Source organism: Phyllostomus discolor, chromosome 7 (genome assembly GCF_004126475.2).
Source record: "Phyllostomus discolor isolate MPI-MPIP mPhyDis1 chromosome 7, mPhyDis1.pri.v3, whole genome shotgun sequence".
Lineage (NCBI taxonomy): Eukaryota > Metazoa > Chordata > Mammalia > Chiroptera > Phyllostomidae > Phyllostomus > Phyllostomus discolor.
The window spans coordinates 67,861,886-67,886,870 of record NC_040909.2 but is presented as its reverse complement, the minus strand read 5'-3'; the positions used below and the strand labels follow the sequence as shown (position 1 = coordinate 67,886,870).

Genomic DNA, 24,985 nt, shown 5'->3' with positions numbered 1-24,985 from the left:
AAACAACAAAGTTGGCAGGTTCCTCTAGCCGACCCCTACCTGATGCAATCAGGCTACAATGACCACAGAGGCTCCAGGGAGATAGCTGGATTTCACAGATCTTAAAACAAATTGTGATTCAGTGCCACCTACTGAAAAAGAATAGGAAGACTTCATGTTAATCTGCTTGAAAAGTGCCACACACACACAGATGCCTAGACAGACAGAATCCATCAAATACCATGAATAACCAAGGTTATAAGGCAGCTCAGTAAAAAAAATGAAAAATCTCCGAAAAACAAACTTAAAGACATGAAAACATGTGACATAAACCACAGAGAATTCAAGATTACAGAATAAAAATTATCAACAAGATGCGAGAAAATACAGACAGGAAATTAATTGAGCTCAGAAATACCAAACAAAATGAGTACTTTGCCACAGAGATGGAAACTTAAAACAACAACAACAAAACAAATAGAAGTCCTGAGATGAAGATGTCAATAAAAGAGATGAAGAATAAACTAGAAAGCATAGGAAGCAAACCAAATAGAGGAAAGGATCAGTGATACTAAAGATAGAAATCTAGAAATGATTCACAGGGAAGAGAGACATGACCATTAAAAACAATGAAATTCAAGTTACCTCAATCTAAAGAGGCCTTCTCCAAGGTATGCTATATTACAACTGTCAAAATTAATGACAAAGAATAGCTTCTCAAGTAACTGGGGGGGGGGGCGGCGCAGGGGGGTGGGAAGTAACCTATAAAGGAAAGCCTATTAGGTTATTATCCAACTTCCCAGAAGAAATTAAAGACAGAAGAGAATGGAACTAAAATTCAAGCTATTGAAAGAGAGAAATCGTCAGTCAAGAATAATGTACCAAGCAAGGCTGTCCTTGAAACATTAAGGAAAAATAAAGATTTTTGCAGACATACATAAGCTGAAGGAATTCATCACCAGAAGATCTGTATTACAGAAAATACTCAGGTTATTCTACCTGAAACAAAGAACAAAGGATCACAAATCTACAAGACCACCAACAAACTCATAGCATAAACAGTGAAATTTGTGACAATAAAAACATAAGGGGGGTGGGGGATGGAGGGAACTCCAAATTGGCAAAGGAGGATAGGCACCAGATGCATTCAAAAGAAAAAGGACTGGATTCATCTCTGGGAGAGAGAAGACCCGGGAGGAGTGAATGGAAGTCACACTGACCTCCTACCAGGACCAATCTGGCATTACAACTCAGTTGTGGAGAAACCACCCAGAACAAACAACTGAACACTAGCCAGAGAGAAGCATATAAATACAAACATACAGAACCAGCTCAGCACAACCTGTCTGGTAAGGAATGCAGTGGAGACTTGAGAGGGTTGGCTGGGCACCCATGGGCGGAAGTGCTGGTGGGATAATTAAGCAGCTCTTTGGATCCCCCAAAGAAGATGCGGTCTAAACCCTAAGCTAGGATTCCCAGCCTAGAATACCAGAGCCCAAAAAGTACACAGGTAACAACCAGTGGAAAAAGCAGCAGGGTTGCTCTCTGCCAGAGACAGACAGTTGGAGATGTAAGGGCCCTTTAAAGGGCCAACACAAATTTTCATTTGCAGCCACTTGCCCGGGACTCAGGCAAAGGCAGGGGCAGAGTGGACCACAGATGCTTGAGAAGACACTGAGTATAGAGGCTATAGGGAGAGAACTCAAAGAGGAACCACCAGGATCCCGGTGCTGAGTCATCCCCTAGACGACAGCAGCCTTTGTACTCAGGCAGACCACTCCCCTCTGAGGGGCAGTGGCCTGAGGGGAAACAACAGCCCCAACCCCAGGAGTGTTTCTGTCCTGGCCCTTTGGTACTTAAGCCTGACTGCCAGTCCCAGTGACCAGATAAACAACCGAGGTAGATAGCCAGAGACAGTAGATCATTGGCAAAGGGGGGTAGAGTGGACTAGAAAGACTTGAAGAGAGACTGGGGACAGAGGCTTTGGGAAGTCAACTTAGCAAGTAACCACCAGGATCCGGAGCTGAGCCAACCCCACGCACAGTCATCATCCTGCCCAAGCAGACCACTCCCCTCTGAGAAGGAACAGCCTAAGGGAAAACAATAGCCCCCACCACAACAGGGATTCAGACACACCTTCCAGTGCTTAAAGCTGACTGCTGAGTGCAGAGGAAACAGATTAACAACTGAAGGAGACAGCCAGTGACAGCAGATCACTGGATGTATTGAACAGGCTGCCTAAGGCCAGACTGGGTCCACATCTGACATCACCAGAGGCAGATCCAGAAAGATAAAAAACAAAAAAAAAAACACAACAGTGGTAAATGTAAGACACTACCCAGATGAAAGCCACTGTGGTCTTCTTCATGATTTGCAATATTTTCTTTCCTGCATAGCTTTATAACATTCATTTCTGGTCCAGCCAGTTTGTATATAATAAATAACTCACTAGATTTTATACTGTACTGTATTTCAATTCACATATTTTGCCCTACCTTCTCTTAGTCCAACTTACCTTCCTCCTTGCTTGCAATATTCTCATTTCAAACTTGGTTTTCTGTCTACCTACAACTTGTATCCATTCCACACTCTCACTGTTTCTCCCCCATCCAGACACTCAAAACAAATTCTGTTCTCAAGGGTCATTTCACATCCTTTTGCACAGCTCTTAAAATACCCGCATTCTCTCTACACTTTTAAGAATCTTTGCTAGTTGGGTAGGGTAGTTGTTGTTGACTGTTCCAGGTTATCTCTAGAGCTTCACTAATTCCGCATTTCAAATAACAAATTTTACTGGACCCCTCTCTTACTCTTTTTTTTTTTACTCAAATTTTAATTTTGCCATCCCTGTTTTTTCCTTTTTCTTTCTTCTGTTTGTCTTTCATCCTACCTTTCATTTCTCTTTATTCTTTTTTTCTTTACATCCCAAATTTTTAATTTTTCCCTCAGTCTAGGTTCTGGTTCCTCACTCTTAGTATTCCCTCTTCCTCTATCATTACAAGATCACTTCCCATTTCTCTAAACATCTCTTAGACTTTTCTTTGTTTCTTTCTTCCCTCTTATTCCAATACCACCTACATTAATTTTAGCTTGTTTGTTGTTGATAGTACTCCAGTGAATCTTTCTCCCCAATTTGGCTCCTATATTTTTATTATTTAAAATTTTCCCTTCCTTTTTCTTTCTCTCAATTTATTTTCCTTCACACTACTTTTTAAACCTAAAATTATACACTTCCCTGCTCATACTCCATTCCATAATCTTCATTCCCTTGCTTTATTCATGAGGTATTCTTCACCTTCTCTCCTTCCATTGCTCCAACTCTTATTAGTGCTTGCTTCTCCCTCTAAAAATCAATTCTTTCAGTAGGTCATCTCACACCCACTCTCTTTTTTTATAATAGTCTTATTCTGGTTACACCCTTACTAATATGGGTTAATTTGCTACTGATAGTGGGATTGTGGGTGTGAGTTTGTTTCTTGGGCTCTGTGGCTTTGTTCAGGCAGCACCTGCACAACAGCACATAAGATGTGGTGAGTGAAGTGACCCTCAGTCAACCAGCGACAGGAAAGGACCCACGAAAGAATGACCCAATAACAATCAAACCCCAATTACACCCAGAAAAGCAGCATAAAAGGCATAAAGGATATATCAAGAACACCAAGTTCAGGTGATCAAGGAGACTGCACCACTGCATCTCACAGTTCTCTGACCATAAAACTTCACACCACATAGTCAGAAAATCAAAACAGATCAATTTGAGAAACAGAAACAAACAAGAAGAGTCCCACACACAATGGGAAGACAAAGAAAATACATCCTATGTAAAAGAAAGGAGGAAACCTCAGAAAGAATGCTAAATGAAATTGATCCAACTCAACTATCAGATATTCAATTCAAAACAATGGTTATAAGGAAGCTCAATGAACTCAGTGTGAACTACCAGAAAATATAGGGAAATTATGAGGAACTTACCGCAAACTGTATCAGCATAAAAAAAAAACATAGAAACCATCAACAAGGGCCAAGAGGAAATGAAGAACACGATTGCTGAATTCAAGAACACAGCAGAAGGAATCAAAAGCCGGTTTGATGAAGCAGAGGACCCAACCAGTGAGCTGGAGGACAAAGCAGAAAAGCCTCCCAAAAAAAGCAAGAAAAAGAAAAAAGAATAAAGAGGTGTTATGGGAAATGCTGGACAACATGAAATGGAATAATATCTGTATGATAACGATACCAGAAGGAGAATAGGAGCAGGGGATAGAATACCTGTTTGAAAAAGTAATTACGGAAAGCTTCCCTAATTTGATGAGATAAGAAACCACACAAGTCCAGGAGGCAAACCGGGTACCAAAAAGAGGAACTCAAAGAGGCCCAGTGCAAGGCACGAGATAATTAAAATGGCAAAATTTAAAGACAAAGAATCTTAAAGGCAGCAAGGGAGAAACAGGAAGTAACATTCATGGGACACCCAATAAGGCTGGCAGCTCACTTCTCAACAGAAACATTACAAGCCAGAAAAGAATGTCAAGAAATATTCCTAGTAGTGAAAAATAAAGGCCTGCAACAAAAGCTATTCTACCCAGCAAGGCTCTCAATTAAAATGGAAGGCCAAATAAGGAGCTTTCCAGACAAAAGGCTGCTAAAAGAATACATCTCCACCAATCCAGCATTGAAAGATATGGTAATGGAACTGCTTTAAGAGGAGGAAGAAAAACAGTGACAAAGAAAGGAACACAGGTATGGAGGGAGTAAAATGACAATGAATAAGTAATTCAATAATAACCTATCAATAGTAACCTTAAATATAAAGGGTTTAAATGCTCTAATCAAAAGCCACAGGGTAGATGAATGGATAAGAAAACATGACCCACACATATGCAGCCTAAAAGAGACCTACTTCAGAATGAAAGACCTACACAGACTAAAGTGAAGGCTGGGAAAAAATATTCCATGCAAAAAGAAAGTGAAGCAATACTTTTATCTGACAAACTTCAAAACAAAGACCATAAAAAGAGACACAGAAGTACCCTTCACAATACTCAAGGGAAAAATCCATCAATAACACATAAATATTATAAACATTACATACCAACATAGGAGCATCCAAATACATAAAAAAAATCTTGGAGGGTTTTAAGAAATATAGACAGTAACACACTTATACTAGGAAATTTTAGCACCCCACTGTATGGATAGATCTTCCAAACAAAATATGGACAAGGATATAGCAGCACTGAACAATGCCCCAGATCAAATGGACTTCTCACACACACACACCACACACACACACACACACACATTCATCCCAAAGAAGCAAAATACACATTCTTCTCAAGTGCACATCGAATATTTTCAAACATAGACCACATGATACAACACAAAACAAGCCTCATCAAATTCAAGAAAACTGAAATCATTTCAAGCATTTTCTCTGACCACCAGGAACAGAAACTAGAAACCATCCTCAAGAAAAAAACTCAACAACACTCAAAACTCATGGAGATTGACTGGCATGCTATTAAACAATGAATGGGTTAAGAATGAGATCAAGGAAAAAGTCAAAAAGTTTCTGGAAAAAAAGAGAAAACTCACAACCAAAACTTATGGGACACAGCAAAGGCAGTCCTGAGAGGGAAGTTCATAGCAATACAGGCCTACTAAAAAGGATAGAAACATTTCAAATCAACAACCTAACCCTACACCAACAAGAACTACAGGAACAACAACAAACACAGCCGAAGCAAGAAGAAGAAATGAAATAGCCAAGAGCAGAACAGAATTAAATGACATAGGGACTAAAAGCACAATTTTAAAGATCAGTAAGTCCAGGAACTGGTTCTTTGAATAGATAAACAAAATTGACAAGCCTTTAAGTAGACTCACCAAGAAAAAAAGGGAAAAGGCCCAAATAAACACAATCAGACATGAAAGAAGAGAGATTACAACTGATGCCACAGAAATACAAAGAATCATAAGAAATTACTATGAACAAGTATACGCCAAGAAATTTGAAAACCTATAGGTGAAATGGTCAAAGTTCTAGAAAAATATAAACTTCCAAAACTGAATGAAGAAGAGGCAGAAAGCCTGAAGAGACCAATAACAGCTGACGAAATTGAAGTAGTAATCAAAAACTCCAGCCAATGGGAATGAAAGACAGAAAATTGTACTGTGACAACTAAAATTTTAAAAAGTAAAAATAAAAAAAATACAAAAATAAAAAAAATTTAAAAAAACTCCCACCACACAAAAGTCCTGGACCAGACCGTTTCACAGGACAATTTTACAAAACATCTAAGGAAGAGTTAATCTCTATTCTTCACAGACTATTCCCCAAAATCCAAGAAAACAGAAGACTGCCAAAATCTTTTTAGGAGGCCGACATCATCCTAATCCCAAAACCCAATAAAGACACACAAAGAAAGAAAACTACAGGCCATTACTGCTGATGAACACAGATGCTAAAATCCTCAACAAAATATTGGCAAACTGCATCCAGGAATGTATCAAAAAGATAATACACCATGATCAAATGGGATTCATCCCAGAGATGCAAAAAAGGTATAAAATTCGCAAATCAATAAACGTAACATATCACATAAAAAAGGACACAAACCACATGGCCATATTAACAGATGCAGAAAAAGCATTTGATAAGGTACAGCCCCCATTTATGATAAAAACACTCAGCAAAGTGGGAATACAGGAAGCATCCCTCAACATAATAAAGGCCATATATGAGAGACCTACAACCAACATTATATTCAATGGGCAAAAACTAAAAACTTCCCCACTAAGATCAGAAAAAAGACAAGGATGTCCACTTTCATCACTCCTGTTCAACACAATACTGGAAGTCCTAGCCACAGCACTCAGACAAGAAAAAAAAATAAAAGGCATCCAAATTGGAAAGGAAAAAGCAAAAATGTCACTCTTTGTAGATGACATGATAGTGCACATGGAAAATCCTACAGATTCCACTAAAAAACTCGACCTAATAGGTAAATTTGGCAAAACAGCAGGATAAAAAGTCAATATTCAGAAATCAAAGGTATTTTTGTATACCAACAACAAAATATCAGAAACGGCAATCAAGAAGAAAATCCCATTTGCTATAGCAGAAAGAAAAATAAAGTACCTAGGAATAAACCTAACCAAGGAGGTTAAAGACCTGAACTCAGAAAACTATACAACACTGAAGGAATTAAGGAAGACACAAACAAATGGAAGCTTATATATAACATGTTCATGGATTGGAAGAATTGACATCATCTAAATGTCCATACTAACTAAAAAAATGTATAGATTCAACGCAATCCCTATTAAAATACCAAGGACATATTTCACAGACAGAGAACAAACATTTCAAAAATTTATATGGAAACATGAAGGGACCCCAAATAGCCTCAGCATTTTGAGAAAGAAGAACAAAGTAGATGGGATCATAATACCTTATATTAAGCTATATACAAGGCCACTAATATGAGAACAATCTGCTACTGGCATAAGAATAATCACATAGATCACTGGAACAGAATAGAGAGCCCAGAAATAAACCCATGTCTCTGTGGTCAATTAATACTCAACAAAGGGAACAGGAGCATAGAATGGTATAAAAATAGCCTCTTCAAAAATGGTGTTGGGAGATCTAGGCAGCTACATGCAAAAAAAAAAAATGAAATTCAACCACCAACTTACACCATACACAAAACTAAACTCAAGATGGATAAAAGGCTTACATGTAGTCACGACACCATAAAAGTCCCAGAGGAGAGACCATAGCAGGATTTTCACTGATACATCCCCCTAAGGCAAGGTGTATAATGGAAAGAATAAACAAATTGGACTTCATCAAAATAAAAAGCTTCTGCACAGCTAAAGAAAACATCAGCTAAATGAAGTGTGAACTAAATCACATGGGAAAACATATTTACCAACAATACCTACAACAACAGTTTGTTCTCCAAAATATATAAAAAACTTATATAATTCCACCCCAGGAAGACAAAAAAGTCCAATTAAAAAATGGGAAAAAAACCTGAGCAGGCACTTCTCCAAGGAAGACATTATGAGGGTCCAGAAAGTATGCTCGGCATCACTAGCCACCAGAGAGATAAAATTAAAACCACCATGATACCTTTTCATACTGGTCAGAGTGGCCATCATAAACAAATCAACAAACAGCAATTGCTGGCAAGGTTGTGGAGAAAAAGGTACCCTAGTGAACTGTTGGTGGGAATACAGACTGTTTCAACCACTGTGGAAAACAGCATGGCATTTCCTCAAAAAACTAAAAATGGAACTGCCTTTTTACCCAGCAATTCCACTGCTGGTATTACACCCTAAGAGCCCCAAAACACCAAATTCAAAAGAACTTATGCACCCTAATGTTCATAGTAGTATTATTTACAACAGCCATGTTCTGGAAATAGCCTAGGTACCCATCAGTAAATGACTGGATCAGAAAACTGTGGTACATTTAGACAATGGAATACTACACAGCAGAGAGAAAGAAACCTCCTACCATTTTTGACAGGATGGATGAAACTGGAGAGCATTATGCTAAGTGAAATAAGACAGGCGGTGAGGGACAAATACCACAGGATCTCACCTTTAACTGGAACATAACCAGCAAAAGAAAAAAGCAAGCAGACACTGAAATTAAGAACAATCGGGACTTCCGGCAAGATGGAGGCATAGGTAGACACATTGTACCTCCACGCACAACCAAAATTAGAACAACAATAATTTAGAGGCAGAATAACACCCAGAACTGACAGAGAATTTATCTGAATGGAAGTCAAACAGCCGAGAAGTTGAAGTAGACCCATTCATCCAGACCGGTAGGAAGGGCGGAGAGGAGCATCCAGGTGTAGGTCCAGGCGTGCAGAGAACAGGGAGAACTGGGCGCATAAGGCAACCGGGAGCTCGTAAGTCATGCGGGGCACGCAAGATTGCAGCAGGTGAACCCTGAATATGCAAGCAGCAGCTGCCGGACCCAGAGAGGCCTCGATTGTGGACCAGGCCAGAGTGCGCAACCCAGGATCCCAGAGAAGGGACTGAGGTCCTAGGAGAACGGAGCTACCGCCATTGTTCCCTCCCACCCCTGCCCCCACATACAACATCACAATCTAGCAACTGGGGTGCCCAGCCCTAGTGAACACCTAAGGCTCCGCCCCTCACCGTAACTGGAGCGACCAGACCAAAAAGAGACAGACAGACAGACATATCTCAAACAGAAGAACAGATCAATGCCCCAGGACTCATCCTTTTGAGTGACCAAGAGATAGCCAATCTATCAGATGCACAGTTCAAAACACTGGTGATCAGGAAGCTCACAGAATTGGTTGATTTTGGGTGCAAATTAGATGAAAAAATGCAGGTACCATAAAAGAGATGAAGGAAGATGCACAGAGAACCAATAGTGAGGGGAAGGAAACTGGGACTCAAAACAATAGAGTGGACCAGAAGCAAGAAAAAAACAACCAAACAGGAAAGAATGGAGAAATAAGAATTCAAAAAAAAAAAAGAGGAGAAGCTTAGGAACCTCCAGGACATCTTTAAATGTTCCAACATCTGAATTATAGGGGTACCAGAAGGGGAAGAGGAAAAGCAACAGATTGAACACGTATTTGAACAAATAATAAAGGAGGACTTCCCCATTCTGGCAAAGGATATAGACTTCCAGGAAGTCCAGAAAGCTCAGAGAGTCCCAAAGAAGTTGGACCCAAGAAGAAACACACCAAGGTACATCATAATTACATTAGCCAAGGTAAAAATGAAGGAGAGAATCCTAGAAGCAGCAAGAGATAAGGGGATAGTAACCTACAAAGGAGTTCCCATCAGACTGTCAGCTGATTTCTCAAAAGAGACTTTACAGGCAAGAAGGAGCTGGAAAGAAGTATTCCAAGTCATGAAAGACAAGGACCTGTATCCCAGATTACTCTATCCAGCAAAGCTTTCATTTAGAATGGAAGGGCAGATAAAGTGCTTCTCAGATAAGGTCAAGTTAAAGGAGTTCATCATCACCAAGCCCTTATTTTATGAAATGTTAAAGGGACTTATCTAAGAAAAGAAGATAAACAAAAAACATGTATAGTAAAAGGACAGCAAACTCACAATTATTAACAACCACACCTAAAGCAAAACCAAAAGAAACTAAGCAAACAACTAGAACAGGAACAGAATCACAGAAATGGAGATCACATGGAGGGTTAGCAACAAGGGAATGGGAGGAGAGGGGGAAAAGGTACAGAGAATAAGTAGCATAGATTGTAGGTTGAAAATAGATAGAGGGAGGGTAAGAATAGTATGGGAAATGTAGAAGCTAAAGAACTTATAAGTATGACACATGGACATGACTAAAGTGGGGGATATGGTGGGAGAGGGTGTATAGGGTGGAGGGGAGTGAAGGGGGAAAATGGGACAACTGTAATAGCATAATCAATAAAATATATTTTAAAACAAAGAACAGTCTAACAATAGCCAGAGGGGAGGAGGGAAGGGATAGTGGGGGGAAGGGTTTTCAGGAACTACTATAAAGGACTCATGGACAAAACCAAGGGGGAGGGTGAAAGCAACAGAGGGAGGGAGGTTTGGCTGGGGGGGGCGGTGCAGACAACTATAATTGAGCGATAATTTTTAAAGATTCACCTACCTTATTGACTCTTCCAGTAAATATCTCCTAATGTAGTTTTCTTAAATTATAAACCATCATACCCAACCAATCCGTACTTGCCTTTATCCCTTGCCCCAAGAAAATTCTGTGGTATCAGTGCTTAAGTCATATTATGTGTGCCACAAGGAGGGCTGAACAGGTACAAGAGGTCAGTCTAAGCAATATGATAGTCTCAGAAATTACAGACATAACAGTGATAACAGATTAGTAGTAAAAACATAGCCTCAAATTCTAATAATGGTTTTGAAAGGATCTGAAGTCAGAATACCTGAGTTTAAATCTCAATTCTGTCACTCACTAGCTGTCAGTCAAGTCTGGACAAATTATTTTAAGTTGTATAACCCTCAGTATCCTCACTTTTAAAAAGAAGATACACCTACTTCAGAGAGTAGTTGTAAAGATTAAATTAGGGTAGGCTGTGAAATATCTGACCTGGCACAAAGTAAAAGTGCACTAAGGAAGAAAAAGGAATGATAATCCAAAACAAAAGTTCCTGTGGAAAATTTAGTCCCTTAAAAATAAATCACAGTTTCAGAAGAAGTACATGTAACAAATAACATTTAGAAAATTTTAAAAGCATTAAAAATGTTCAAGAGGCCCAAGCCCCTATAGGGCGCCTTGACAAATCCTAGGGAGATGGAAAGAGAAAGTACAAGGTACTGCATGTTTGACAATGTCTAAGTTAGATCTGGTTATGGCAAAGAAAAAAAAGATAAAATAGATAAAGCAAAGTTTTGGCAAGCAAAATAAATGCCTAGCTCATTCCTAAACATTAAAAACCTTGATGAGACTTAAAAAGTGTTAAACAGTGATCACCGTAAGTAATCAACCTATATTCATCATTAGAATTTCATTTAATTAAACTATGAAACTTTTAAGTATCAAAAGTTTTAGCTGCTATTTGTACTAATAGTAATTTTCATTTTTCATTTCATAATGTATAAACAAAGGAATCTAAGATTTGTGGAATACCTATTTCACAAAAGCTGTGAAATAAATATTAACATTAAATGATAAATGTTATCCATATTATCAGCTGGAGAGCTGAGAAAAAGAGAGGTTAGGTAGTAACTAACTAGTTCCATCATCATCATTCAAATAGGTTGTAATAAAGCTGGAATTGTAACCAAGACTGTATTCTAAGCTACTATCAAGATTAGAAGAGGCAAGAGAGATATTCTGACATATACAGCTCCAAGTGTGTCTTCTCTCTACCATAGAGCCAGCCTCTCAGTAAAGCTTTTTTTCTCTCACACAAAGTCAAGCTGATAAACTGCCCAATTTGCACTACAGCAGCATAACCACATAAATGGCACATTTTTAAAAAGCACTGAGAGCACTATTACTATTATTTTATATGGCTACAAATTTGAAACAAATTAACTAGTATTTACATTCAATGGTGTTCTCAATTATATTCAATATATTTGGTAGCAACAGCATTTGCAGGTGGATAGTACCTTTTTTATAAGGTAAATGCCATATAAGCAGTGCCAAACCAGGCAGAGTGCTGTGGGTGAAACCAGAGTAAGCAAAGACAAGCAACTGAACATATCTGAGGGCCTATTAGAAAAAAGGAAGATCTAAAATAAAAATACATTTCTCACATTCACTAGATATTTTTAAAGTATGCTTTCACAGGCATATTATTAAGTGCAGTAACAGCCCACATTCTCCTCTTCAATTGTCTATACTCTATGTTTTAGTTGTTGTTTTTTTTGCTATTGTTAATACCGAAACCTGATTTAGGTGAATACACACTTACTTGTCTCAATAGTAAACTCCCATATGAAAAAGGAAAATGATCTTCATTCTACAACAGAGGGAAACTATAGTAAATTCTGGACCATAAATTCCTTACTTTTTTACTATTGACATATTTTGATGTAACATGAAGATTTTGACAATCTTCCAGTAATAGCCTATGAGCATTATGAACTCATACATTCATCAGACACAAAGAGGACCTCTGGATGAAGATAAAAACCACATATGTAGCTTCCAGTCAACATGGGGACATAGGTAAACACACTTCGCCTCATTGCATAACCATAAGGAACTTAAAAATGAAAAACACCCACAACTGTCAGAAAAACACCCACAACTGTATGGAAGTCTGACAACCAAGAATTTAAAGAAGCTATATCCATCCACATGGGTAGCAAGGGAGGAGAAGGTGAATCGGGTTAAGAGGGCTCGGTGTGGCAGTTGCAAGGCAGGAGCAGTGAGGCGGTGGTGGCAGTGGGTGGAGTAGGTGGTGCCACATTCACCTGTGGTGGATAAAATCAGAGGAGCACCTTGTAAGTGAGCCATCCCAGCCCCCCTGCGAGGTCCCAGCCCAGGATTCCAGTTCAAGGGAAAATAAAGCCTCATAACTTCTGGTTGTAAACCCATTAGGGGTTGGGATGGCGGAAGAAACTGCCGGTTTCACAGGGCAGCTGGGAATATATGCGAACCCATCCACTCTGGGAACCACAACCAGGACAGCTGCTGGAGAGGTGCCAGTTGCATACCCTAGAAGTCCTCCAACAGCAGCATAATACCCCTTCTTCCACACACTGAGCCACAAAGCCCTCAATTGGGTTTGTCCCACCATGGTGAATATCCAAGGATCTGCCCCATACAACTTAACAGGTGCACTAAGACAGGAAATCAAAGCAGCTCTACCTAGTACACAGACACCAGGAGGCTGCCAAAATGAGAAGACAAAGAAAAGAAATACAGCCCAAATGAAGGAAGAGAACAGAACAAAACCCCAGAAAAAGAACTAAGCAATGAGAAAATAGCCAACCTATCAGACACACAGTTCAAATCTGGTGGTCAGAATGCTCAAAGATCTCACTGACTATGGCAAAGCATAAGGGAAGAAATGAAAACTATACTAAGGGGAATAAAGAAAAATCCACAGGAAACCAACAGTGAAGGGAAGGAAGCCAGGATTCAAACCAACAATTTGGAACATAAGGAAGAAATAAAATTCAACCAGAACAAAACGAACATACAAGATTTTTTTTTTTTTAAAAAGGAGAGTTTACAAAAACTCTGAGACATCTCCAGAAGGGCCACCATGTGAATCCCAGGTATGCCAGAAGAGGTAGAGCAAGAAATTGAAAACTTATTTGAAAAAAATGAAAGAAAACTTCCCTAATTTGGCAAAGGAAGTAGACATACAAGCCCAGAAAGCACAGAATCCCAAACATGTTGGACCCAAAGAGGACCACACCAAGACATCATAATTAAAATTCCAAAGGTTAAAGATAGAGAATCTTAAAAGCACCAAGAGAAAGGCAGAGAGTTACCTACAAAGCCCATAAGACTATCAGCTGATGTGTCAAAAGAAACCTGGCAGGCAAGGGACTCGCAAGGAATAAGCAGTGATGAAAAGCAAGGACCTAGAACCAAGATTACTCTACCCAGCAAAGGTATCATTTAGAATTGAAAGACAGATAAAGTGCTTGCCAGACAAGTTAAAACTAAAGGAATTCATCATCACGGAGCCTTTATCACATGAAATGTTGAAGGGTCTTATTTAAGAAAAAGATCAAAACAATGAACATTAAAATGACAACAAACTTAAAACTATCAACAACTGAATCTAAAAAACAAAAACTAAGCAAAAACTAGAACAGGAACAGAATCATAAATACAGAGATCATTTGGAGGGTTATCAGCTGGGAGGGAGAAGGGGGAGAAGGGGAAAAGGTATAGGGATTTAGAAGCATAATGGGTAGGTACAGAATAGACAGGGGGGAGGTTAAGAATAGTATGGGAAATGGAGAAGCCAAGCATTTTATATGCACAACCAATGGACATGAACTAAGGGGGGAATCGCTGAAGGGAAGTGGGTCAGGATGGGGGGGGACTGGGACAGCTGTAATAGCATAATCAACAACATATACTTTTAAAAAAATAAAAAGATGTAAATTTAAAAAAAAACCTTCAGCTACACATCTACATAGAGATGACAGGCAGTCTAGGAACCTCTTGTGATATCTATTGAGTTCAGTGATAACACTGACCTGTCTTTCTCATCCAAGTACAGACAACTGATTATTTCTTCACTGCCTCCCGAACCATTCACCAGGTGACATACTCCCAAAAGTTAACACATCAGTCACTATTACTATGCCCCATTCTCTACCCTTAATCACTATTGCTGTAATACCACCCCCCAGTTAACAATGCTACAATATAGACTCCTATAAGCATTTCAAGCTGAAAAGAACATTGGCATTCACCTATTACAAATGCCTCATTTAGTATTTGAGGAAACTGTGGCCCATAGCAATTGAAGTGATTTAAATAATGGAGACTAAAATCATTAGATATACATAGTAGCTTCTATGGGGGGGGGGGTCCACTCATTATATCAGTCATTGCGTTAGACACTTTACATGTACTATTAACCCATCAAATCAAACATCCCTTGACACAGATCTACTTTATTACCCATATTCTTACAAATGAGGAAAATTAAGACACAGAAAAATCAACTATAGTCACAAGGTAACTAAGTTGTAGAGTTGGGTATTCAAACCCAGGTCCACCTTACACTATCATGACTCTCAAATCAGTACTTTTTCTACAAGATTAAGTACCTCAGACTTGTTTCTGGAGTCAAATTCATTCTATTTATGCCCAATATATAGACAGTCCTAATTTTTATTCCCTTCCAAGTTTAAATATCCATAGCTATATACATTAATTTATTAAAGTCTTCACAATAGCTGAGGCTATTATGAAGTACTTATATGGTATAAGCCCTATTTTTCAAGTGAGGAAACAAATTCACTAATAATTCGGCCTAATTCACACAGAGAAGTTGCCAAGCTAAATTCACAACTCAAGCCATGCTCCTTCCAAGAATTACAATACCACATTGAAATCTTATTAAATTGCGGAACTACTGCAATTTAATAAGATTTTTTATCACTCCAGATAAAAAATCTGGACTGAACACAGAAAATATAAACCCACTTGGGCACCAAAGAGATTCAACTTTGAAGTTAACTCTAGTCAGAAAACAATATTGGCATTTTTTCTAGCTTCCAGTGCATCATTCAGTAGATTCTGTGCAGTATACACATCAGGTCTGCAGCATGATGTGATGTCAGAAAGGAAAATAACTAGTTTTTTTCATGTTCATGTGTTAATAACTGCAGTTACTAGAATATTTAGTAATATTCTAAATATTTGCCCCAAAGGGCATCCATTTCATTAATATTTACTGAATATCTGTGCTTCCTCTGTGTACCATCTCGATGATGGTACATGTGAGGACTTTAGGTGGCACAGGGATAATTCATATTAATTACTTTAGTATTAAAAATTTTTAAGTGATTAAAAAGATGACTAGTGCAACAAACCAATAATTTCAGATCTTATTTTTCACAAGATTAAGGGGAAAAATGTAAGTGATTATACCTGTGGAGGGGGTAAAATGATAGGTTGACTTCTATCCATAATCTTTTTCCATTTGAAAAAATTGAAAAAATGTAAGCCAACCTAAAGAAGACTATTATGTGAATAATTATACAATTATACAGATATTACGAGATGTGGCAAAAATCATGAAGGTGTTATGTGAGACTAAATGGTGTTCGAATGTTCAATAAATATTATGCTATACAAAAACACAACTCCTTTCCTTAAGAAATCCACAGAAGAACTATCTAACAGCTTCATGGGCTTAAGGAAATTTTCTCTATAATAATGGAGGTCTTAGCTGTTAATAACTACTTTTAAGAAACCTAACTTTTATTTTCTTGTCAAAGTTGGTGAACAAGAAACTTTAAAGTGCAGGGAGAATAAAAGCAGACTCAATATAAGCATTATCAACACAAAAACAACTTTTATTCAGTAATTACTGTTTAACAAAAATTTGCTAAGCTTTCCATGTATTTACATATTCATACTATAAGGTACCTTTTATAGATGAGAAAACTAACTTAACATTATGCATCTAACTTAAAAACTTTTCCTAAATAGTGTAATTCTTAAAAGATGGCATAAAGAGAAACAGTGCAGCCAAAACCCAATTAACCGAAAACATTTACAACAAAACTAGCTGACAAGGTAGTTTCACAAACCCCCAAAAATAAATCGGGAAGGAACAAATGACAGTTACATGACCTTTACATCATCAAGACCTGTGCAAGAGAAAGCAGAGGAAAGTCATGGTGCACCTGAAGGGCCTAGGAATAACTAGGAAGACCACAAAATAACCAACAGGTATTCACTAGATATCATGCAAGACAATTTGAAAACAGCAATTGAAAGAGATGCATTCTGCCTACACCAATAGTGACCACATAGAAGGGACCTGCAGGAAAAGGTGAAAGGGAGAAGCCATCTTGCTCCCACGAGCTTGAAAGTGACTCACTGGACTCCCATCCAGAGGTGACCCCACAATGAGAAAGGAAACAATAAAGATGAAGAAAAGACAAGGTGCAAATGAAAGTAGAAATAGAGAGAAAACCTGGAAATTTCAGAAAGCAAACTGCCATGTTCTTAAACACTTCACAAAACAGTGAAAAGGCTCTGTTGAGTTAGTAAAATGAAAATGGAATTATAAAAGACTTGTATTCATAATAAACAAAGAACTCTAAAACCAAATCACAGATAATAACCCAGTTTTAAAATGGGCAAAGACTTAGAACAATTTACCAACAAAGATATACAAATAGCAAATAAACACACACACAAAAATGTTCAACACAATTAATCATTAGAGGACTACAAAATAAAACCACTATGCTACATGCACCTGCTAGAATGGCTAAAATGAATAAGACTGGCTATACTAAGTGTTGGAAAGGATGTGGCAAAACTGAACTTGACTCCCATAATGCCAGTGGAAATGCAAACTGGTACAATCACTCTGGAAAAGTTTGGCAGTTTTTTAAAGAAATAAACATACACATACCATATAATTCAACCATTCCACTTCTGGGTTTTTATCTAAAAGTAAAGAATGCATGTGTCCATACACAGATATGTACACAAGTGTTAACAGCAGCATTTTTTAAAAGATTTATTTATTTATTTTTAGAGAGGGAAGGGAGGGAGAGAGAGAGAGAGAGAGAAACATCAATGTGCAGTTGCTGGCAGCCCGTGGCCTGCAACCCAGGCATGTGCCCTGGCTGGGAATTGAACCTGCAATACTTTGGTTCGAAGCCCACACTCAATCCACTGAGCTATGCCAGCCAGGAGCAGCATTTTTTATAATATAAAAAAACGGGAAACCCAAATATCCATCAACAGGCAAACGTATAAAAAACTGTAGTATTTTCATAAAAATAGTTTAAAAGGAGTGAACTGTTGATATCTGTAACATTGGATCAATACTCAAGATAATTATGTTGAGTAAAAGAATCATTTTCCTGAAATTAAAAAAAAATCTGAAAAACTAGAAAATATACACAAATGTAAATACAAATACATATTGAAGAAGCATGCCACATCCTGAATATACTCAAAATCCCAACTGCTAAGACACAGTTTAGAAAAATTACTGCACTTTTAAAGAAAAGAAAACATCCTTTGAGAATCTAGGCAAAAAGAGTAGGTAGTTTATAAAGAAAGGAAAATCAGATTTTGACAGTAACTTTTTAAGTTGGGGAAAACAATGGAGATTAACATATTTAAGCTACTCGATGGCAAAAAAAAAAAGTGAAACGATTTTATTTGCAAATTGACTTTCAAGGACAAAGGGCTCAAAATGTTAACAATACACAAGAACTCCATAAATATTGCTCCCACAAGCCCTACCTAATGAATCTAGTATAGAATGAGCTTCAGACAACCAGACTAGAAACAGTGACATAAGGACTAGTGGTGAGCATTGCATGAGCACTGCTGTAAAACTAAGAATAAATGATAATTGAGAGAGAGTGAGCTACATGCTCAGATATGTAGATACAACTAATTTTTTTAAATGGCGGCTAGAAATTGGGAGAACACGTGTTAAGAGACATTTAACAATCTTAGTAGTTATATGGGTGGTGTGTAATGTTAGATATAGTCAGTAATTATGGGATATCCTAACTCTACTATGTCCTTGAGAAGCAGGATTTTGATATGAAGTTAAAAAAAAACAAAAACCTGTAGTCATGACTTTGAATTTTAAGTATCAGCATAAATCAGGAAGTATTTTTATCTAGTTCAGTCCACTAAAGAGACTAGAAACAATGATCAACTCAATAATAATAAACATCTCTAGCACCCAGATTATAGGCTTTAAACTCCATTTCCCACTAATAGAAGACAGGGCTTCTTCAGAAATGGCTGGTTCCAGGTCTGAGGGAGGAAATGAACTTGGAAAATATTCTCATACCAGAGATAAGGATGCTATTAAAGACTACTAGGCCTTAAAGTCAAAAGACTCTAGAATCAATTGGAAGAGGCTGCCACAGGCCAAAGCTGACATAATTGGACCCTCAAAAAGAAAAATTGCAACTAAAAACCCATCAAATTATTTAAATCCATGATTTAAACCCACCTCATCTTTCTGTTTATTCAGCACATAACATTAAGTTAGAAACTGTGACCTTTGGAAAAGTGCTGCTCAAGAAAGTGTCCCATTTGCAGAAGTAACCTTTTCAACATAATAACAAAAACAATTAATAACAACAGGTGGCCAAAAACAATATGGGGGTTGCTCCAGACAGATTAAAAAAATCTCCCTCTTCCTTTTGGTTATCCCATGTTTTGGCATCTTTCCCAACTTCCTACAGTAGATGTTTACAGGTAGTTCTTTATAACAGACCAGGAAGGAAAACTGTTCCAAAGCTTTTTAATTTTCCACCACCCTTCTCCTCAGTGAGAACTCATTCTTATAATTCTAAAATCTCTCTAAAGCTAAAAATACAAAGGTCAATCATTTTTTTTAAATGAAAAATAAACAGCCTAGCTATCATTGATTTTCACTCACAAATGAAGCTTCTAATATTGCTGCTGTTAAAGATTCACCTTATCAATGAAAATAAAAACAGAACTATGGAATTCTTATCTTTAAGCAACTCATCCATCCTAAAACATCAGGGATCTGACTTGTTCTTTAGATTTCACTCTCATATTATAACCTCAAGAGTTAAACAAAGCTCAGTTTAGCCAGAAACTGAAAATTTCAGTATCAAAGTTAAGGGATGCCCATGTTTGATTATAAAAAACAAAAACAAAAAACCCTACAACAAAAGCCAGATGTATAATAAAACTAAACGTATAAACATCAGCTGCTTGAATGATAAACTACTTTAACATATTTTCCAATCTCAAAAGACAACCTAACACCAACAATCATTTTAATACAGAATATGTAAATGTACATTAGGGCTGACAGAGACACTTTAAGGCTTCTAGAAGGACAAAATAATTGTTCAGTAATGTCGGGTTAAATCTCCCTAGCCACTGGGTGATTCAGTCAGGATATTAAAAAGCTTTCTTTTGGAAATTTTCCACTATACATTTATAGCCAATGTATTTTATCAAAAACTGAAGGCAGTTTGTACAGACCTGATAAGTGGAATAATGGAAGAGGTTTTTATATTTATCTCCAAATAGTTTGATATAATCTTCTGTTGACTGCAACTAAATGCTTTTCCTCCAATTATTGTAGAAAGGGATTAAGTTTAGATCCACCAACAATGTGAAAGAAATACTGGCAATCTAAGCATTTATGATTTAGAGATTAATTTATTTTTGAAAGCTGGATATAGTCATTTTTAACCTGATCTGTATGAACACCAGTTACTTATTTTGAATCAGTTTTTTAAAAATCAAATGCTCTAAGAGACTATAATGATTTTTTTCCTCCAAAATGGTCCCACTTTTTTAATGAATGGAAATTAAGATTGAACGACACATCACCGTCACATTCTTAAGTTGATTGGTAATTTTAATAAAGCACTAAGGAGGTTCAGCTTATCTATCTGACTGCTAAAGCAAAGACATTTTTTTTTCCTCTTTCTAAAATTAGGCTAGTTTAGGCCACACTATGACCATAAGCACATCTTGTGAGAAAACAAGCATTTGCAAATAAGGCCAAAGAAAGTATACATCACTTGTTGAAGCTCACATTTTTATAGTAGACCTAAGAAAAAATTTTAAAATAGGCAAAAAGTAGGGGAGCCCAGAGGAATTCCATTGCTTACAAGACTACAAGAAAGTCACCAAAACTGTACTGCTCTCTAGGGAATTAGCTTTGCCACAGTGTGAAAAGAACTCCTGCTCCCCAAATTATTCACATAACATGGCAACGAAATTCATACCATAAGTTTCAGATTTAAAACATTTGGAAACAAGCCTAACAAAATGCCGAGCAGATGTATCAAGTTAAGTATCTTAGAAAATTTACAGGACAGTCAAAACTGTAGCATCTGAAATTGGTCAGAAAATCACCCCTGAGTTCTCAAGAAAACATACAAATGTGACATCTTAAACACCCACATATATAAGTATCACAACAAAAGGTTGGATATAGGATATTATGAGAAACTACTACCAACAAAAGAATCTGAAATAGAATGAAAACCACAAAATCCTGGAAATAAGCCCGTTACGGCCAAAAAAGGGACATAAACTGAATAGGTATTCTTTCTTTCTCTGACTCACACTGGTAAGTTCTAAATGCACCAAAATATACATATTTAAAAATACCGTATAATATAAAAACTATATATTATAAAAATATAAATATGTTTTAAAGATTTTATTTATTTTTAGAGAGGGGAAGGGGGGGAGAAAGAGAGAAAATCAATGTGTGGTCGCCTCTCACATGGCCCCCACTGGGGACCTGGCCTGCAACCCAGGCATGTACCCTGACTGGGAATCGAACCTTCCATGCTTTGGTTTGCAGCCTGCGTTCAATCCACTGAGCTACACCAGCCAGGGCTAAAAATATTTTTTAAAAAGCTTAACAAATTTTAAAAATTCATTTAATCAGACCATGCATAAAGTAAATGTACTTAATAACTCCTTTAAATGACTGACGCTTTACACAGATTATTCAGTTCTTCTGAAATACACTTTTTTCCCCTTCCCAAGCAATTCTGAATGTCATATGGGTTTATAGCTAGAAATACATGTTTTCAACTTACATTGTTTCTCCAGTCTTGGCTACATGACAAAGAAACTGATCCAGGACAGGACAAACTTCCTTTTTCCCCCTCTTCTCAAAATCTAAATAAGGAAAGAAACAAAAGTTAGCAGTGTTTCTCATAAGTCCACCAACCATTTCCAATGCTCTCTAAAAGTAAATTCCTCCCAGTTCTTCATTATATTAAGAACAGGAAGAGGAAAAAAAAAAAAGCCTCTCAATCTCTACTCTCCAAGTTATACTTCCACGTGTTATTGTCTTCATAGTAAGTAGTTAACAAGAATCCTCCTAAAGAGAGCACTCACTTCACAAACCATCCTTAATTCAACATTACTCAAAGTGTGGTCTGGGCAATGCCAGCGTCTCCCTCATCTTAAAATCCGACTAAAATTAATGTCCGAGGCCCCACTAGATTTAAGTTAAGTTCATAAATCTGCGTTTTAAGAAACACCAGCCGTTTTGTGTAGCCATCCCCAAACGATTATGGATGTCAAAGCATAATTCTCACAAGGCTGAAATCACGCTACTCTGTTTGAAAACCACTCAAGCCTGTTGCTTGGAAAGCGACCACTTTTAGGATTAGGGTGGAAAGATGACTCCAGAAGCTATGGAAAAGGATTCCAGAGACACAAATTTAAAGTTGCTCTGCCGCCCCTTCCCCTCCCCAAACCTTTCACTTCTTTCTATAACCCTACGTTTGGCGTGTAGGGGCCAGACGGAAAACCAGCAGGCCTGGGAGGGGGCTGCAGGCGCAAGGTAGGCCAGTCCCCAAGCGGAGGGACGGGGGCTTGGGCCCCAGAGAGAGCTTTCTGGCTCCCCTCCCCCATCCTAGACGCCAAAGGCGGACACAAAGCCCAGAGCAGGAAGGAGGGAGCTACTCCAAGGGCTCCCACGCCTAGGGAGGCGGGAGGGGGATGGGAGCCGAGGAAGCGCACCTGCCCCGCGCCCAGTCTCCGCCCTCGCAGCCACCCCGCCCACGAAAGAAGAGGGCGGCAGAGGGTGAGGAGGAAGGGAGAGCGAAGCTACCCCCACCTTTCAGCGCCTCCTGCAGCCTCTCGACGTCCATGGCTTCCCGGAGTCCCTCGCAGCCTTCGCCTCCCTCCTCGGGTCTCCGGGACCAGAACGCCTTCTCTCACCCCCCTGACACCCTCCCCCTCCCTCGCACACACTCCGGCAAGCCAGCGACCGTGGGGAGGGGGGAACCGAAGGGAGCCGGGGGGAGGAAGCGAGGCGAGGAGAGCGAGACCAAGAGAATGACCACCTCCCCGAGCCGCTACTACCAGACCTCCAACATGGCGCCTGGCACGTCACCACGCGCACGCTCCCCACTGCCGTCTTAGCGCCCGCCTAGCGTTCTGACCCGGAGCCGGAAGGGGCGGCGCGGACTGAGGCGTGCCAGTGGGACGGTCTGGGAACCCTGGCTGGCGGTGGCCAGCAGCTGGTAGCTCTTTTGTGCCTGAGCAATCTGAAAGTGGAATGGTCGGGGCGGGGGTTTGGAGGCAGACCACTTGGTTTTCAGTCCGGGCCTTTTACTACATGTGACTTGAATCAATTTACTGAGCCTGACTTTCCTTTATGCACAATAAGGGCACTAGTATCTACCACCCTATACAGCTACTGTGAGAATTAAAGGAGAGCGTTGTACATAGGGTCAGAGTATGCAGTACAAACACACTCAGTATTATTAATAATCGTAACAAAAATCTCTTCTTGCCTGAAGCTAACGTTTTGGTACCGGCTCACCCTGAATGGAAGCAATGTACAAGGCAAAGTTAAAGCTTACAGGTTGTACCAGCTGTAATTAAAGCCCAATTTAACTAAATCTCAGGAAGCAGAGGTGCAATTTCCCCCCACCTGAAAATAAATATTTGTAAAACAGCAGTAAGGTTTAGGTCAGATAACAAGTATGAGGCATTTAGTACAGTGCCTAGAACTTGTGAGCTCTAACTAGCTGTTGTTTTTCATCATTGTGATTTTGATTACATTACCTACTGGACCAGGAAGTTTAGAGAGGGTAGGGATCTCTGAAATCCTCTCCAGACCTGACATTTTACAAAGGCCATAGCTGAGGTGTAGCTAACTCATCTGGAAAAACAGCACCAGAACCCAGAACATTTGGCTCCCAGCTAGGATGTAGTCATTTTTACTATCTACTCTTGTCTGTGAGCTTCTCAAAGAAAAGATACTAAAAATTACTCCTTTTTCTTCTGTCAACCAATGGTCATTAGTGTCAATTCAATGCCAATAGGAACCACCAATTTGGAGTTCAGTAAAGACAGAAACTTTATTCAGTGGAATCAGCTCAATTGTGATACAGCAGGGCTGTAAGGCGCCTGTCTGGCTACACACCTCTGATCAGCTCTGGTCCAGAGGGAAACATAGTGTTCACTCTTGGGTGGAAAGGGATTGGCTCCCAAAGTCAGAGGGGTACTAACTTGTATAAAGAGTAGCCCCTGGTTCATCCTCATGCAAATGAGGACTCCAAATCTTCAGTTTTATTGGTCCAAAAAGCACTATCCTGATTGGTCAGAAAGGAGCTGCTCGCAGTTTGTCAGGCAAAGACACTAATGAAGATATAACTGCACAACTCTGATGGGACAGGAAAATTCCCAGTCCTATTCATTGAAATATAATTTCAGGAGCTCCTTTATAAAGGTTGGTTCAGCCTGTAGGCAGGCAATTCAGTACATGATTTTCTCTGTTTGCATGAGAGGTCCCTGTTCAGAAACAGTAGCTAGGCTCTGCTTTTAATTTGAGCCCAGTCTGCCACAGGAGCTCTTGGGATTTTATTTCTCCTGGTCAACACCTCTCTCAGGGTCAACACTTCTCAACGCCTAACACAAAGCCATGAAAAGGAAGGAAGAGAAGGGAGGGAAGGAGCAAAGAAAGATATCTCTTGACTTGTCTTAAAAGGTGCAAATTTGGAGAAAACCATTACAACTGTTGACTGTGTTAAAAGAATGGTTCTAACCCTGACCCTAGGGGCAAATGTGGCAAAAGCTTCCCTCACCTCCCCTCCCCCTGCCAAAAAAAACTTCTCTCCACATTGCCATCAGACAACCAGTCCTTGTGCCTTTAGACCCTTTTATATTCACAGCATACAGTTCCATTACATATTGCAGGGGACTGTAATAGAACCTAGCAAGCACTTACCATGCACTGGATTTAGTTTATCATGGTCCTTGAGATCTAAAGGGGCATACTCTCCAGACAGCAAAGCTTAGCCTCCATTT

General features: G+C 38.8%; 1 protein-coding gene across 4 annotated transcripts in view; it reads right to left on the bottom strand.

The window, feature by feature from the left end:
- The window catches only part of PPP4R2 (protein phosphatase 4 regulatory subunit 2), a 53,390-nt gene extending 30,322 nt beyond the window's left edge, over nucleotides 1–23,068 (bottom strand). For 2 of the 4 annotated variants that reach the window (XM_028517953.2, XM_036031010.1), the window contains exons 1-2: nucleotides 22,785–23,068; nucleotides 21,754–21,835 (exon numbers count right to left, since the gene is read on the bottom strand). In XM_028517953.2, coding sequence (XP_028373754.1) covers nucleotides 21,754–21,835; nucleotides 22,785–22,818 — 116 coding nt within the window. In that variant the 5' untranslated portion in view covers nucleotides 22,819–23,068. Of the gene's footprint in view, nucleotides 1–21,753; nucleotides 21,906–22,057; nucleotides 22,082–22,784 lie in introns of those variants that run through there. The other 2 variants (XM_036031009.1, XM_028517952.2) reach the window with 2 other exon arrangements.
- Nucleotides 23,069–24,985: the final 1,917 nt, after the last annotated feature.